Source organism: Rutilus rutilus, assembly GCF_951802725.1.
Source record: "Rutilus rutilus genome assembly, chromosome: 2".
Classification (NCBI taxonomy): Eukaryota; Metazoa; Chordata; class Actinopteri; order Cypriniformes; family Leuciscidae; genus Rutilus; species Rutilus rutilus.
In genome coordinates this window covers 47,000,193-47,013,463 of record NC_140210.1, presented here as the reverse complement: position 1 = coordinate 47,013,463, position 13,271 = coordinate 47,000,193, and the positions used below count along the sequence as shown (strand labels likewise).

At 37.0% G+C, this 13,271-nt stretch overlaps 2 protein-coding genes across 3 annotated transcripts; both read left to right on the top strand.

Moving 5' to 3' along the window:
* The first annotated feature begins 749 nt into the window (after positions 1 to 749).
* LOC311285826 (CD209 antigen-like protein D) lies at positions 750 to 2,858 on the top strand. 2 transcript variants are annotated; one of them, XM_084401632.1, is made up of 5 exons: positions 750 to 945; positions 1,216 to 1,353; positions 1,441 to 1,544; positions 2,077 to 2,177; positions 2,381 to 2,858. In XM_084401632.1, the coding sequence occupies exons 1-5, from the start codon at positions 837 to 839 to the stop codon at positions 2,508 to 2,510; spliced, it is 582 nt and encodes a 193-aa protein (XP_084257758.1). In that variant the 5' UTR covers positions 750 to 836; the 3' UTR covers positions 2,511 to 2,858. The 2 variants fall into 2 exon arrangements, with proteins under 2 accessions (XP_084257758.1, XP_084257757.1); XM_084401631.1 differs by having other exon boundaries at positions 755 to 945; positions 1,213 to 1,353.
* Positions 2,859 to 2,979: 121 nt separating this feature from the next.
* asf1bb (anti-silencing function 1Bb histone chaperone) lies at positions 2,980 to 12,469 on the top strand. The gene is made up of 4 exons (XM_084401630.1): positions 2,980 to 3,538; positions 4,860 to 4,975; positions 6,136 to 6,312; positions 11,452 to 12,469. The coding sequence occupies exons 1-4, from the start codon at positions 3,430 to 3,432 to the stop codon at positions 11,641 to 11,643; spliced, it is 594 nt and encodes a 197-aa protein (XP_084257756.1). The 5' UTR covers positions 2,980 to 3,429; the 3' UTR covers positions 11,644 to 12,469.
* The last annotated feature ends 802 nt before the right edge of the window (positions 12,470 to 13,271 follow it).

Below are 13,271 nucleotides of genomic sequence, written 5' to 3'. Positions count from 1 at the left end.
AACAGCAGCCAAACAAAACTTAAAGTTAATAATTTAAGGGTCAGGAGCCCAACTAAAACACACACTGATCTCCATAATGGTGACTTTAATTATGGTTTTCTCCTTCAGTGATTCTGCTTGTTAACACCAGGTGTCTTCAATGTTGGCAATAAAAGATATTTTGTAAATTGTACTAATTTTAAATGGTTAACTTTTAAGGAATTAATTTGATTCATTATTACTCAATTATAATTTGTTCAATTTAATTACTTTTACAATTAATTACTAATTGAAATAGCCCGAGTAAAGATTACAAGCACTTTCTGTGTGGAAAAAGTTGCCTAGCTTTTTTTAAGTAAATGTCACTCCACATTTTTTTCAGTGCATGGATTTAGTGTGCGTGAAGTGTACTGCGCTATGGACAGTCTTGCACACTTACTTCCCGTCATGTGCACACGCTCTCAAGTGACCAAGACCGCAAGTGTGGGTATTTGGACAGACCCAGAAAACATCCCCATCACAGAAGAGAGAGAAAGAGAGTCCTGTTTAAGAGTTTGATAATCTTTCTCAGACACAGATCTGCAAACTTTACCGTCATGGTTCTCATTTGTTCTGAAGTGCACGTTCACATTAAGCATGCTGATCGTTATCGCTTCAAAGGAGAAAAAATGGTTAGGATTAAAACACCAGTGATTACATCATCTGTCATCACTTCTTCATCATAATTTTGTAACCCGTTTTGTCAGAGAAATCACTTCCTGTATTCCTTTTTGGCGTAAGCACTATTTGTGAAACCATGACTATCATTCAACTACAGCTCATCTGTGAACACTTGCTGTCAGACATAAGAGTGAATAATGGAATTAGAGGACATTTATGAAAATGTTAAAAATGATGATATTAAGGACACAACTGGACCTCGAACACAGAATCACAGCCAGGACGAAGGAAAAGATGGAAAGTGCAGTAAGTAGAAAGTTTCATTTGAAGAAGAAATGTTGTTAACTTTTGAGGAATCTTTTTTTTTCAAAGAACAACGTGTCCATAATTCTGCATTTATTAACATGAAGTTGCATATTTAACTGTAGATATTCCGCTATGATTATTAAAGAATAAGTTTTTGTTAAAAAGGCCTGTGTATTGTCTAAAGATAAAGGTGGATTTATTTGAGCCTATATTTCTAATAATATGAATTCTAAGTGAATTGGTTGTTAACTTGTCTCTGTTTGTCAGGAGGACGCAGGTGTTTGGTGTTGATGACAGTGTGTCTCGGGCTCATTTGTGTTCTTCTGCTGGTCTTCATCACACTCCAGCACATCACCATTACAGATTTAGAAGAGACCAACGAGAAACTGAAGAAAGATTCTGGACAAGGTCAGAACAAATCAGTTTTTGTGCAAGTGGTTTCTTTTAGGATACAGGTTTGAAAAGTGTTTATGTACAAAAATCTGTGTGGTCCAGTTTTTTTTTTCATGTCCTACGAGGAGATGAACTGGTCTGAGAGCAGGCAGTACTGCAGAGATCGAGGAGCTGATCTGGTCATCATCAACACTGAAGAGAAGCAGGTGAGATTGTGTGAGTGTCTGTTAAAGGAGTAGTTTACTTTAAAATGAAAATTAGCCCATGATTTACTCACCCTCAAGCTAGGTGTATATGACTTTCTTCTTTCCGACGAATACAATCAGAGTTATGATAAAAAAATGTCCTGGCTCTTCCAAGCTTTATGGTAGTGCATTGCAACCAACAGTTTGAAGTTTAAAAAAAGTGAATCCATCCATCATTTAAGTGCTCCACACTGCTCTGGGGGGTTAATAAAGGACTTTTTTTGTGAATTTGTGTATGAAAAATATTCATATTTAACATGTTACAAAGGAAAATTCTAGCTTCTGGCCAAACGAACATACTCTACTTACGCCTAAAGCGCAACTTAATATAACTCCGACTGTATTTGTCTGAAAGAAGAAAGTCATATACACCTAGGATGGGCTTGATGGTGAGTAAATCATGGGCTAATTTTCATTTTAAAGTCTAAATCTACTCCTTTAATCAATGAGTGAGAGAGCAATCACACTTATTCCTGTTTTTATTCACACACAGATGTCCATATCTTCATTCATGAAGGAGAGAGTGTGGATTGGTTTGTCTGACGAGAACAAGGGCAACTTGACATGGGTGGACAATTCACCACTGAATCAAGGGTAAGACTTAAAACACTTGCATAAAACCACTGCTTATTAGTTTTAGTCATCATAAAATGTAGTATACTCTTCTTCTCTGCTCTTTCACTTCTGGTTCATCTTCTGTACAAGTTTAGGACATGAATTGTGATGCTTTGTCATATGTTAAATTGTTAAAACGAATAATTAAACATTTCTTAATAATTCTGACACATTTTATTCAGGTTTTGGGATAACAATGAGCCGAACAGTCTTGATGAGAACTGCATTGAACTGGATCCTGGAAGAGACCCGGTGAGCAACTGGAATGATCTCCACTGTTCAAGGAAGATAAAATGTATTTGTGAGAAATAGGTTTCATGCAGTCTCGTCATGCTTTTACTTCTATTATCTTATGGATTCAATCTTATTTTGATCACATGATTCATTTTTAAGATTCCTGTCTTTCAAAACTGTCAGTTTATTTCATCATGAACTGTTTTCATGTGAAATGATGCACTTTATCTGATGTGTTGCTCCATTACAAGCATATGACCATATCCTAGCTGTTATCGTGATGAGCCTCCTTTGTTAGTCAGAAATGTTGAGGTAAATATCACTTTACAGAAGGTAAATTGCCGATTCACCCTATTATTCGGATATTGAGTGTCTGCGAAACGTTTTGAATCGCTTCTGTTCTAATAAAATGGTCACTTGCCGATTATCACCGCATTTTTGTTTTTATTTCATATTGAATTATTGTGTAGGATCTGCTTTATTGTGCTGTAGAGATTTCCTCCGGTCCAGCAGGGCGCAATAAAGAGCAGATTTATCCCACTAAAGTGATCAGAGAGGAAGAAGAAGACATCAGACATCAGATCCACAGCACTTGCTTCTGTCATTCAGTGTCTTTGCTGCATCTAGAGACGTTTTTTTTCCCTCAGGATCCTTGGGAAAGGACGGATTTTGATTCTTTCATTTGGTTATTTTAAACCATGCTCATGCTAATCCTGCACTAAATGATATGTTCTTCAAGATGTTCCAGCAATAAGTAAAAATGGATGTATGGCGACCGTCTGATTAGTTTAGAAGACAACTAATAACCCCACCAAGTGAAAACCCTGCTTCTTCACCTGCTACAGTTGAGGTCCTTTGTGTAAAGAATCGTCTTGACTCTGCTTTCACACTCCCGCTGGATTTACCTCAGACGTCCAGTGATTCGGGCAGTTTTTAAGAGGATCTCTTCCGTAAACACAAGGCCGATTTCTGTGGGTCAGACCCTGTGTGAACCGTCATGGCCAAAGTGCAGGTGCTAAACGTGGCTGTTCTGGATAACCCCAGTCCTTTTGGAAACCCGTTTCAGTTCGAGATCACGTTTGAATGCATGGAGGACCTACCTGAAGGTGAGAGATTTCACAAATTAACACTATTTAAACACGAACTTGGTAATTACTGTGTTACATAGTCGAATACTATGCATTTTTTTGCAGAATCATTATTCCTTAAACAGCGCGAATAATTCGAATAGTCATGGTGATTTTTACGCGGGAAAAGTCTTATTGTCAGTTGTTAATGTTCACGCGCTAATATTTTGGCGCCGGCGGGGAGTTCGATGACAGCGCGAGGCCGCCCCTTCTTCGCTGATTGGTCGGATTGTGGACCAGTGTATTTGTGCTGGCTTTGATTGGTTGGAAGTTATGACGTCACGTATCGAGAAACTATGAAGATTTGCGAGTTATGATTCGTGTCCTGGAAATGTTAAATTCGGTTATGTTACTGAAATACATTTGTTTTATTTTATAAACACGAATAAGCGAAGACTCTTTAAGTTGTTAGTTAGCTTCTTTAATTTGTTTGGTAAATTGTATATCCATATGCTAAAATGTACACTCTTAAACGCTAGTCTTGTAGAGTTTGAAAACATTTTCAATCCCAGACTTGTAAATTATACAAAAGAATTTTGTTGGGCACTACAGTGATACCTAGGCCTAATCCGTTTTATTATTTATCTATGTATATAAGTATAATGTAATGTTATTATGCCATTATATTCGGTACAAGTTTGTATTTGTTGCACGTACAATCAAAATATTGTGCAGGATTTATTTAGTGTCTTTTTTTTTAATTTGTTTTCAATTTTAGTTATGCCTTCTGGACATTTTTACTTTTTCTCAACATTTGCATTATCATAGTTAAAAAAGAGAAACACTGGGCATGTTTCCACACATTTTTTTCACATAAAAGAGAAGGAAACAATTGTTTTCAGTTATAGCCACCAACTTAACCGTGATTATGACACTTAATGGCCAAATAAAATGCTCATTAAAAGTTGTTGGCATCAATTTGTAGGCCAAACCCTGAAGGCCAATTCACCTTTTAAGAATAGCAGTTTTTTGATAAGTGAGATAAGGTTTGTGGTTAACATTAGGGTAAGAAATGTTGTTATACAAATGCTAAACCTCAAATAATACTCCTGATATCATAACTAAATATAAAACACTAAATACAAATATAATGACCACAAAGGTTGTCGAATTCGTCAAGCATGCAAACTCACATCCTTGTGGTAATTTTGCACTAAATGCTCTATTTGCTTGCAGCTGTTTTGTTTTTGTTTTTTTTTTTACCACTGAACATCCTCTCTTGAGTTCATTGTATTGGAAAGACCTTGTGCAAATGTGAGATTTGAATATTTATAATAGCTTATCCCTCTGTTTCTCTCAGATCTAGAGTGGAAGATCATCTACGTGGGCTCTGCAGAGAGCGAGGAGTACGACCAGGTTCTGGACTCGGTTCTGGTCGGCCCGGTTCCTGCAGGAAGACACATGTTTGTGTTTCAGGTGGGCTGAAATACTTCTTCCTGGTTCAGTGCAGTTTGATCATCTTCCATCTCAGCTCTAAGCCATATAATTATACCTACTTGGTAAATAAATTGCAGTGCACTCACTGCCACCTAGAGATGCATTGAGAAAATACAATGTGAATTTGCAGTAAAGTGCACAAATTGGATTAAAGAGGAATTTTGAGATTAGTCTCAGTTCCAAAAAAGTGCTAAACGATGAAACATTTTACCAATTACAATTAAAGATAGGCTAGTTGTTGGCCAACATTAATATGTACATTCAACTGTCCATATCCATGCCTAGATGAGTCCCTAAGAAGTCAGTGAGGTTGTGCTTTGTATGTGATAAGACTATCGGACAAGTTTATCTTACCGAATACACAGGTTATTTTCTGTTATTTTTAGGGATGTTACAATATATCGTGTCACAATATATCGCAATACAAAAATGCATCAACATGTATTGTGTATAGTTCGCCCCAAAATGAAAATTACCGTGTGAAAAAATTCAAGTTTACGGAGTTTTAGTGTCAGTACTACATTAAACTGCTATATATAATGTATAATAATGCAATAGGGGAAAATATGTGGGTCCTGATAATGCCAAATGTCTTATGTTACCAGTAAAAAGTATACATTATTTTAAATTGATCTAGTCAGTGACAGTGCGCAAGAATATTCGTATAAAATTATTCTGTGCATTGGGTTTCCAGCACCAAGTCCAAGCCTATTCATTTAGACACACAATGTAAAACCAAATTTAGTATTTTAAACAACAGTACACTTTTTGTTAACCTTGTATCATATGTCTTGGAGTATCGCAATAATATGGTATCGTGATATGTATCGAATCGTGACATGAGGGTATCGTTACACCCCTGGTTATTTTCAGTGTGTACTGTATTGATCTTTTGGAAACAGTTGAATGCATAATTATAATCTACTCAGATTAGTCTTTTAGGGTTGAAAAGGGGGCTGAACATTTCTGGTAAATTTCCAGAAACTTTCCCAAAAATCCTGGAAAGTTTCAGAAAATTCTGGACAGTTTCTGTAAACTTTGCAACCTTAAACAAAGGGGCGTTTGTAGATATCATGTTATTTAATGAGGGCATCAGAGTGAAGGTCGTGTTTCTCTCTCTCTCTTGACGTGATTGACAGGCGGACGCTCCAAACACTGGGCTGATCCCTGAGAGTGATGCGGTGGGCGTGACCGTAGTGCTGATCACATGCACCTATCGGGGACAGGAATTCATTCGCATCGGCTACTATGTCAACAATGAGTACACAGAACCCGAGCTACGGGAAAACCCCCCGGTCAAACCCGACTACACACAGGTGAGAGATTACATTCAGATTGAGCTTCAGCCGCTGATGTTACAGCACACACACACACATAAAAGAGTAGAATTCCACAAATTATGGTTATAATGCTGTTGAAAAATGAATGTACACAAAGTCAAATTAAGACTATTGTAAAATAAAGCAATAAGCCCCTTGAAAGTGTGTTTTACAGTGAGTTTAGAACAGCTCGGGCGTTGTTAGACTCGACGCGGAGCGGAGTTAAACCCCCTTATCTCTTCTAAATCCACTGTAAAACACGGCTTCAAGGGGCTTATTGCTTTTATAAAACGGTTACTCCGTAAAATATTAATTTGAATATTAATTGTATTCATAAAATAAACACCAGCAACAAAAAATGTAACGTTATAACACATTTATTCCTCCGCCAAACAATGTAGTTCCAAAGAGGTTGCTAAGCAACACATGCAGCAACACAGAATCACAAACGGCAGTTGCGCAGTAACGCTAATGTAACGCGGTCACAGGCGTGTGTTTGTCGAGTAATTTACAACGGCTTCGAAAGCGGCTCAACCAATCAGAATCAAGGACTGGAACTATCCGTTTCATAATACTGTTTTGATTTTAAATGTCTTAAAGGTTTATTGATTTGCTAAATAATGAGCCATTATCTCAATATTTATAATCATTAGCTATGTTTTCATCCAAATTGCGAACATTCGAAGTTGAATAGTCGATGAGAACAAAATCATCACTTCCTGATAAACTGTCGCCAAATATCACTAAGAAAAGTGAAGTAGGAGAAGCCACTGTTGGTCTTTTTTCATATATAAATGAAACTCAGTAGAGCGTTTGTGAGCAGACGTCACAGTTACGTCACTTGCAGCTGCGCACACATCGCGGCGGCAGAAAAAACAGTGGTAACAAGTGGAGGAAAATGGGCAAAATCTAGGAAAAAAAAGAGGATGTCAGAATCAAAACGCATAAAAAGATAAGTAAAAAGATATAGTAGTACAATAATATTCACACATGCAGTTCATTGGTGGCATAATGTATTAGCCCTATACATTTACAGCATGGAATAATAATTAACCTACCATTTTATCACAAATTCTGACATTTTCTTGCAATTGTGAGTTTATATCTCTTAATTCGGACTTTATAACTTCATCATTTATAACAGTTGTGCGTTTATATCACAATTTTCAGGAAAAAAAAAAGTCTAATTTGCCGGATATAAACTCACAGTTCTGAGGAAAAAAGACAGAATAACGAGAACAAACTTGAAATGACCTTTTTTATTCTTCCATAGAGGCCATTATTCCGAACCACTTTGACGACAGATTTTGCTCAGGCTTTTCAGAACGACCTTTTCAGATGCTCATCGAGGAGTTTATTCAGTAAATGTGTTTCCATCGTAGTTTATGTGCATATTTTCTTATCGGATAACACATTTACCCGCATCAATTGAGTGCATACGTTTTATTTATGCTCATTTTTTGAATTTATGCATATTTTTTTAATGCGATATCTCAAAATGCGCATAAAAATAGGTGGCTAGAAACCAGATATTAACAGCAAGAAGTAAAATCTAGATTCTAGTAAAAATCTAAAGGAAAAAATCTAGTAAAACATTATTAAAGCATATTTTACACACTGGTTTTTACCGAATGAGCACACATTTTTTTTTTATAATTAATTATATACATCAATATAACAATAAATATAGATATTATTAATATATAATATATTTATATTGAAATTTTGAATTTTTACAGGAATATGGGAAGCAGGAATACAGATGTGAGTTTAGACGAGAAGACCCATTAATACTCAGACACATGATGCATGTTATATACCGAGAGTGTGTTTGTGTAACACAGATCTGCTGCATCTGAAATGTGGTAATGCCGGCCAGATCAAAGAGGCAGGTGGCGGCCGCTAATAGCCCAGTATCGTTTATAATTCATTCATTCTGCTAAACCATTCCGGATCACTGCCATTGTGCGTGTTGTTCCCGAATCCCGTATTTCCATCAATCCCATTCTGTTGTGAATTAAGAGATTCTAAAGCCATTCAATGAATATGTAAAACTCATTTGACACGTAAAGCAGGTGAATGGGAAACAGACACCACTGCTGAGATATCATTTAATAATAATATATTGGTAACAGTTTACAATTAGGTTTCCATTTGTTAACATTAGTTAAAGGGATGATGCATGGATTTTTTTATTTTTTATTTTAATGTTCCTTGAGGTGTACTAATAATGTTCAAGTTTTTGTACAAAAAAACCCCCAAACAATTTTTTTTTTTTTTTTTTTTTTTTTTAACCCTCGTTCTGAGCCTCTGTCTGAAATGATCAGTTTTTAAGGCGCGGCTCCTTTAAGGCTGGTCAGTAAACGCCCACTGTTATGATTGACGGACGTCACTGCACTCACTAAACAAAATGCTCCGAACAAACATATAATCCTCCAATGTGATTCTGGACGCCACTCAAATAAAGCATCCTCTTGTTTCCGACGCTGGATCCTCTGAAGTCTGCACAGAGATTCAAACCAGCTGTTTAAAATGGACGCGTCAAAGCAAACGTTCTTTCACTCTTCCAGTTTGGCGCCAGACTAGAGCGTTGAGTACGTCAGAAACTGAACACACATCTGTAAACTGTCAGGCATTATAATGGCTTCTGTTTGCTTTTGACGCGACGCTCGCATCGTGTAGGCAAGTGTCAGCCGTTAAGCGACTGAGTGCCAGTGGGCGGGGCCTATGATGTGATGATGTGAAACTATTGGTTGATGTCTTGCTCTGGAGGTGGGCATATGCAAATATATTTGTCGCCATATTCAAACAAGCCGTTTTTTTTGTTTTTTTTTAGATTGATCAAATAAACGCTTTGTTTATAATGAGGAGGATGTTTTAAGCTTTGAAAATTGCAGGATGATTGAACGGTACAAAGACCTCTATTATGGCGAATCTGATTTGCCATGACCCCTTTAACTACATTAGTTACCATGAGCTAACATTGAAAAATAGTCTTAATGTTAATTTCAGCATTTACTGATACAATATAAAAATCTAAAGTTGTATCTGTTAATATTATTTTAATGGACCTGAGCTCACATGAACTAACAATGAACAGATGTATTTTAATTATTGCTCATTGTTAAAGTGTGTATGTCAGGTTAAATTTTTTTTTTAGATAAACACAAAATAGTTAGGGGAAATACACGTTTGACAAGTTGATGTATTGTTTTTTATGTTTTTCGATACCTAAAGGCAGAATATAAGATGAAAAAGTTCGTTATTTTCAGTACTCGCTTAAAACTGCTCCTCCCCCCAAACGAATCGCTTGACGTCATAAGAGGGAGACGTCTCCCCAGTTCAGAGTTGAGGAGAAGTTTGTGAGCTGTGTTGATAATTGTACGAGTGATAGAGCGAGAGAATTAGTGATTAGGACATTTATTTATTTAGTTAGTTAGTTAGTTATTTAAGTTAGTTAGTTAGGTATACGCAGGCGTATTTTCACGATGGTGAATTACTGCGTTTGTGCTGGGTGCAAAAACACCGTTAAAACCGGTCACAGAGTCCACTTTTTCCCAAAAAGCAGGTCTGTGTTCCGTGCCTGGGTCAAGTTTGTTCGGACCAAACGCGCTGATTTCAGTGCTGCTTCCGTATCCAAGACTTCGGTCATATGTAATGAAAATGACGGAGAATGTTTTTATGTTTCCACTGTTCGATCGCGTCCGCGCCTATCTCTTTCTCTCTCTCACACTCACACACACACACACACACACACACACACACACACCAACCAACCAACCAACCAACCAACCAACCAACATATTCCAGAATTGCAATCTTGACATCGCAGCCTGTTCATTATAGCCACGGAGCTTCAGAGCTGAGGCGGAGCTACAGATTTGGCGTCCCTAAATAACCCGCGTGACTAACAGTAGTTCCGCATTAATTCATTTGCACGCGAGTTTTATTTATTTTTATACCGTGTATTCTCAGTGTATATTCATGCACCGTACCGTTTCGGTTCAATGCTTTTACATGTACCGTTCCACCTCTAAGTTATGCCTATACTTACCAAGACACCTGACCAACTCTCCACTGGTTCTCTTCACACCAGATGTTTATGGTTCTTCGATAGGAAGTAGTTAAATTTCTGTTTGGCTCCTCATCCGTCTCACGCCTGGGAGGCTCAAAATTGTATGGCTGTGGGCCATCGTAGGTTTGAGGGGGATTTTGGATCTCCTCAGACTCAAAACTCTCCATACTTGAATAGAACTTTTTTGGCACGTCTCCCTCTTATGACGTAACAGCTCAGCGGCATTTTAAAAATATGATCTTGACAGAAATGGCTATAAAGCGTACTGTAGGGCAATTACAGTAATAATTTTAATGATAATTACATTTTCACTCAGACATCTAAACATTATTTAATATATCTAAAAAAAAAATTTAACCTGACATACACACTTTAATGTTAGTTAGTGCATTAAGTGCACTCTAAACAACACTGGGTTAAAAACAGCCCAATTTGGATTGTTTTCAACCCAAGGGCTGGGTAAATATAGGACAGAACACATGTTGGGTTAATTTTACCCATCAAATTGGGTTGTTTATTTAACCCAGCTTAATGGGTTGATTAATTTTTACTATAGTACTAGGCCTAGTTCTTTTTTTTTTTTTTACTTCACTTCCTCACGTTGATTTGCATAAAATTGAACGATATACAGAACATTAACGAATTTATAGATACAAAAAACATACACAAACCTGCATTTTACCGAAGACACGCACCAATTTGACAAAACTTTACAGCTCTCTCCTGACGAGGTCATAAAAAGCCTGCGATAAATAACTCAACCCCAGGGTTGTTACGTCTGACCCAGGATCTGGGTAACACAAAAACTACCCAAACACTGAAAAAATAACACAAAAAATGACCTCAAAATGCTAAAGCCAGGATTTAGGTAGAACAAATAACCCAAGATTTTTTTTTTTTTAAGAGTGTAACGTTAACTAGTGGGACCTTATTGTAAAGTGTTACTAATATATTACATTTTAAGGAACAGTGTTAGCATTGAGTCTTTAAAATGTAACACTGACAAATCATTATTCTTTTTGATGTTTCATCATGGGTTTTTTTTTTGTGCCGGTCCGCAGCTTCAAAGGAACATCTTGGCGTCGAACCCTCGGGTGACCCGTTTCCACATTAACTGGGAAGCAACGATGGACAAGATGGAAGATTCTGAGAATGTAGACCCCGCCCCCAACACCATGCTCCCGCCCACTTCCATGCCCGGCAAAGCCCCGCCCCTCGGACTCATGCCCGACAACTCCATGGACTGCTTATAGAACTGACACAACAACAACAACAACCTCATTCATAAAGTAATAAATGTGTTGTCTTGTATTTATACACATACATGTTCTCTCAGTTGTGATTGGACACAGTCAGGGACTTTTAAGGCCTTTTCTTGCACTTCCTGTCTCGAACAGCAGGGGGTGGGGCCTACAACGTGGGGGCGGAGCCTACAGCACCAGCAGACACAGACTGTTTCTTCAGTTTTCCTCTGGTGCGCATCACTAGTGGAAACATGTTCAGGTCATGAAAACACGTTTCAGTCACATTTCTCTGCGCAGTTAAAAAAAAAAAACTGATTTTTTGGATTCGTTTACAGATATTTCCCCAATTTTGTCTTTATTATAATGCAAAACAAGCTCATTTTCATCACTGCAATGCAAAAATGATCATAAAACATTTTATTGATGCTATAATAATTGATGTAAATTGTAAGTTGATAATGATAGTGTGGATACTGTAATAACAAATCACCAAGGAGAATATTAATAATAATAATTACATCTGTAAGCTTTGATTTTCTTTTAATTCTGGAGTGAAATGTGACTGACGTGTTTCTGTGAGATTCACGCTGTGATTCTTTACGGTCAGAAATCAGCAACTTTTCTGGGAGTGTTTTTCTCGGATACGATCGGAACTCCTCACAAATCCAACTCGGTTTCTGTTTTGTTGGAGTGAGATTATTTAGAGAAGTATTTTGGTTTTACTCTAAATGCCTGGTTTATATTGGTTTTTGTTGCCTTCTTTTTCTTCTCATGTGATTTTTGTTGTTTATGAAAAGTATTCGCCTGAATAAATATTAACTTTTGTCTTTGTAAAGCTGTCTTTGGTTTTCTCTGCATCCTCGCGCTCTTTCATTCGGATACACACCCTGTGTGTGTGTCTTTTTATGATGTTGCTAGGCAACAGCTATTAGAGATGGCACTTTGGGCTGCTCCACCTTTGATCCACACATCACATCAGACAACTACTCTTCCTTTCATCCCTCCATCCCTCCCTCTCTTCTGTCCTCTGATGTGTGTGTGGAAATATGCAGACTGTGGGTCAGAGGGGCTGTGGACGCGAGTCGGGTGACGCCCACATCATAATGTGCATTCAGGAATTCATATTTACTCATGAGCAGAAACTTATAAAGCTTCAGAAAATACAACAAGGATCATTCATGGGGCGGGTTATAGGGAACATACTAATATATTTTTTATGGAGTCCAAATTACTAAAATTTAAAGATTTGGTGGATTTACAGACTGTGCAAATCCTATATAGGGCAAAGTGTAATGATTTACCTCAAAATGTACAAAAGTTATTTACTTGGAGAGAAGGAGGGTATGTGTTGAGAGGAAAATTAAATTTCATATTACCAATGGTACACAGTAGGAAGAAAAGTTTTTGTGTTTCCATACAGGGGGTGAAACTGTGGAACAACTTAAATGAGAAGCTTAAGAAATGTCCAAATATAAAACAATTCAGGAAAAGATTTAAAGAAATGATTTTTGAACGTTATAAAAATGAAGTAAAATGAGTTGGTTAAGCCAGAAATGTCTGTTGCTAACATATTGTATAAATGTATGAAGATTTATGTGGTTGTGTTTTGTAAAAAAAAAAAAAAAAAAAAACTAATG

What these genes read in the sequence shown, in the direction of transcription:
- asf1bb (XM_084401630.1), top strand. Translation starts at nt 3,430, where the DNA reads ATGGCCAAAGTGCAGGTGCTAAACGTGGCTGTTCTGGATAACCCCAGT. An exon ending in GACACATGTTTGTGTTTCAG is followed by an intron (nt 4,976 to 6,135) that starts GTGGGCTGAAAT and finishes CGTGATTGACAG; the next exon opens with GCGGACGCTCCAAACACTGG. An exon ending in TCAAACCCGACTACACACAG is followed by an intron (nt 6,313 to 11,451) that starts GTGAGAGATTAC and finishes GCCGGTCCGCAG; the next exon opens with CTTCAAAGGAACATCTTGGC.
- LOC311285826 (XM_084401631.1), top strand. Translation starts at nt 837, where the DNA reads ATGGAATTAGAGGACATTTATGAAAATGTTAAAAATGATGATATTAAG. An exon ending in GAAGAAAGATTCTGGACAAG is followed by an intron (nt 1,354 to 1,440) that starts GTCAGAACAAAT and finishes TGTGTGGTCCAG; the next exon opens with TTTTTTTTTTCATGTCCTAC. An exon ending in AATTCACCACTGAATCAAGG is followed by an intron (nt 2,178 to 2,380) that starts GTAAGACTTAAA and finishes CATTTTATTCAG; the next exon opens with GTTTTGGGATAACAATGAGC.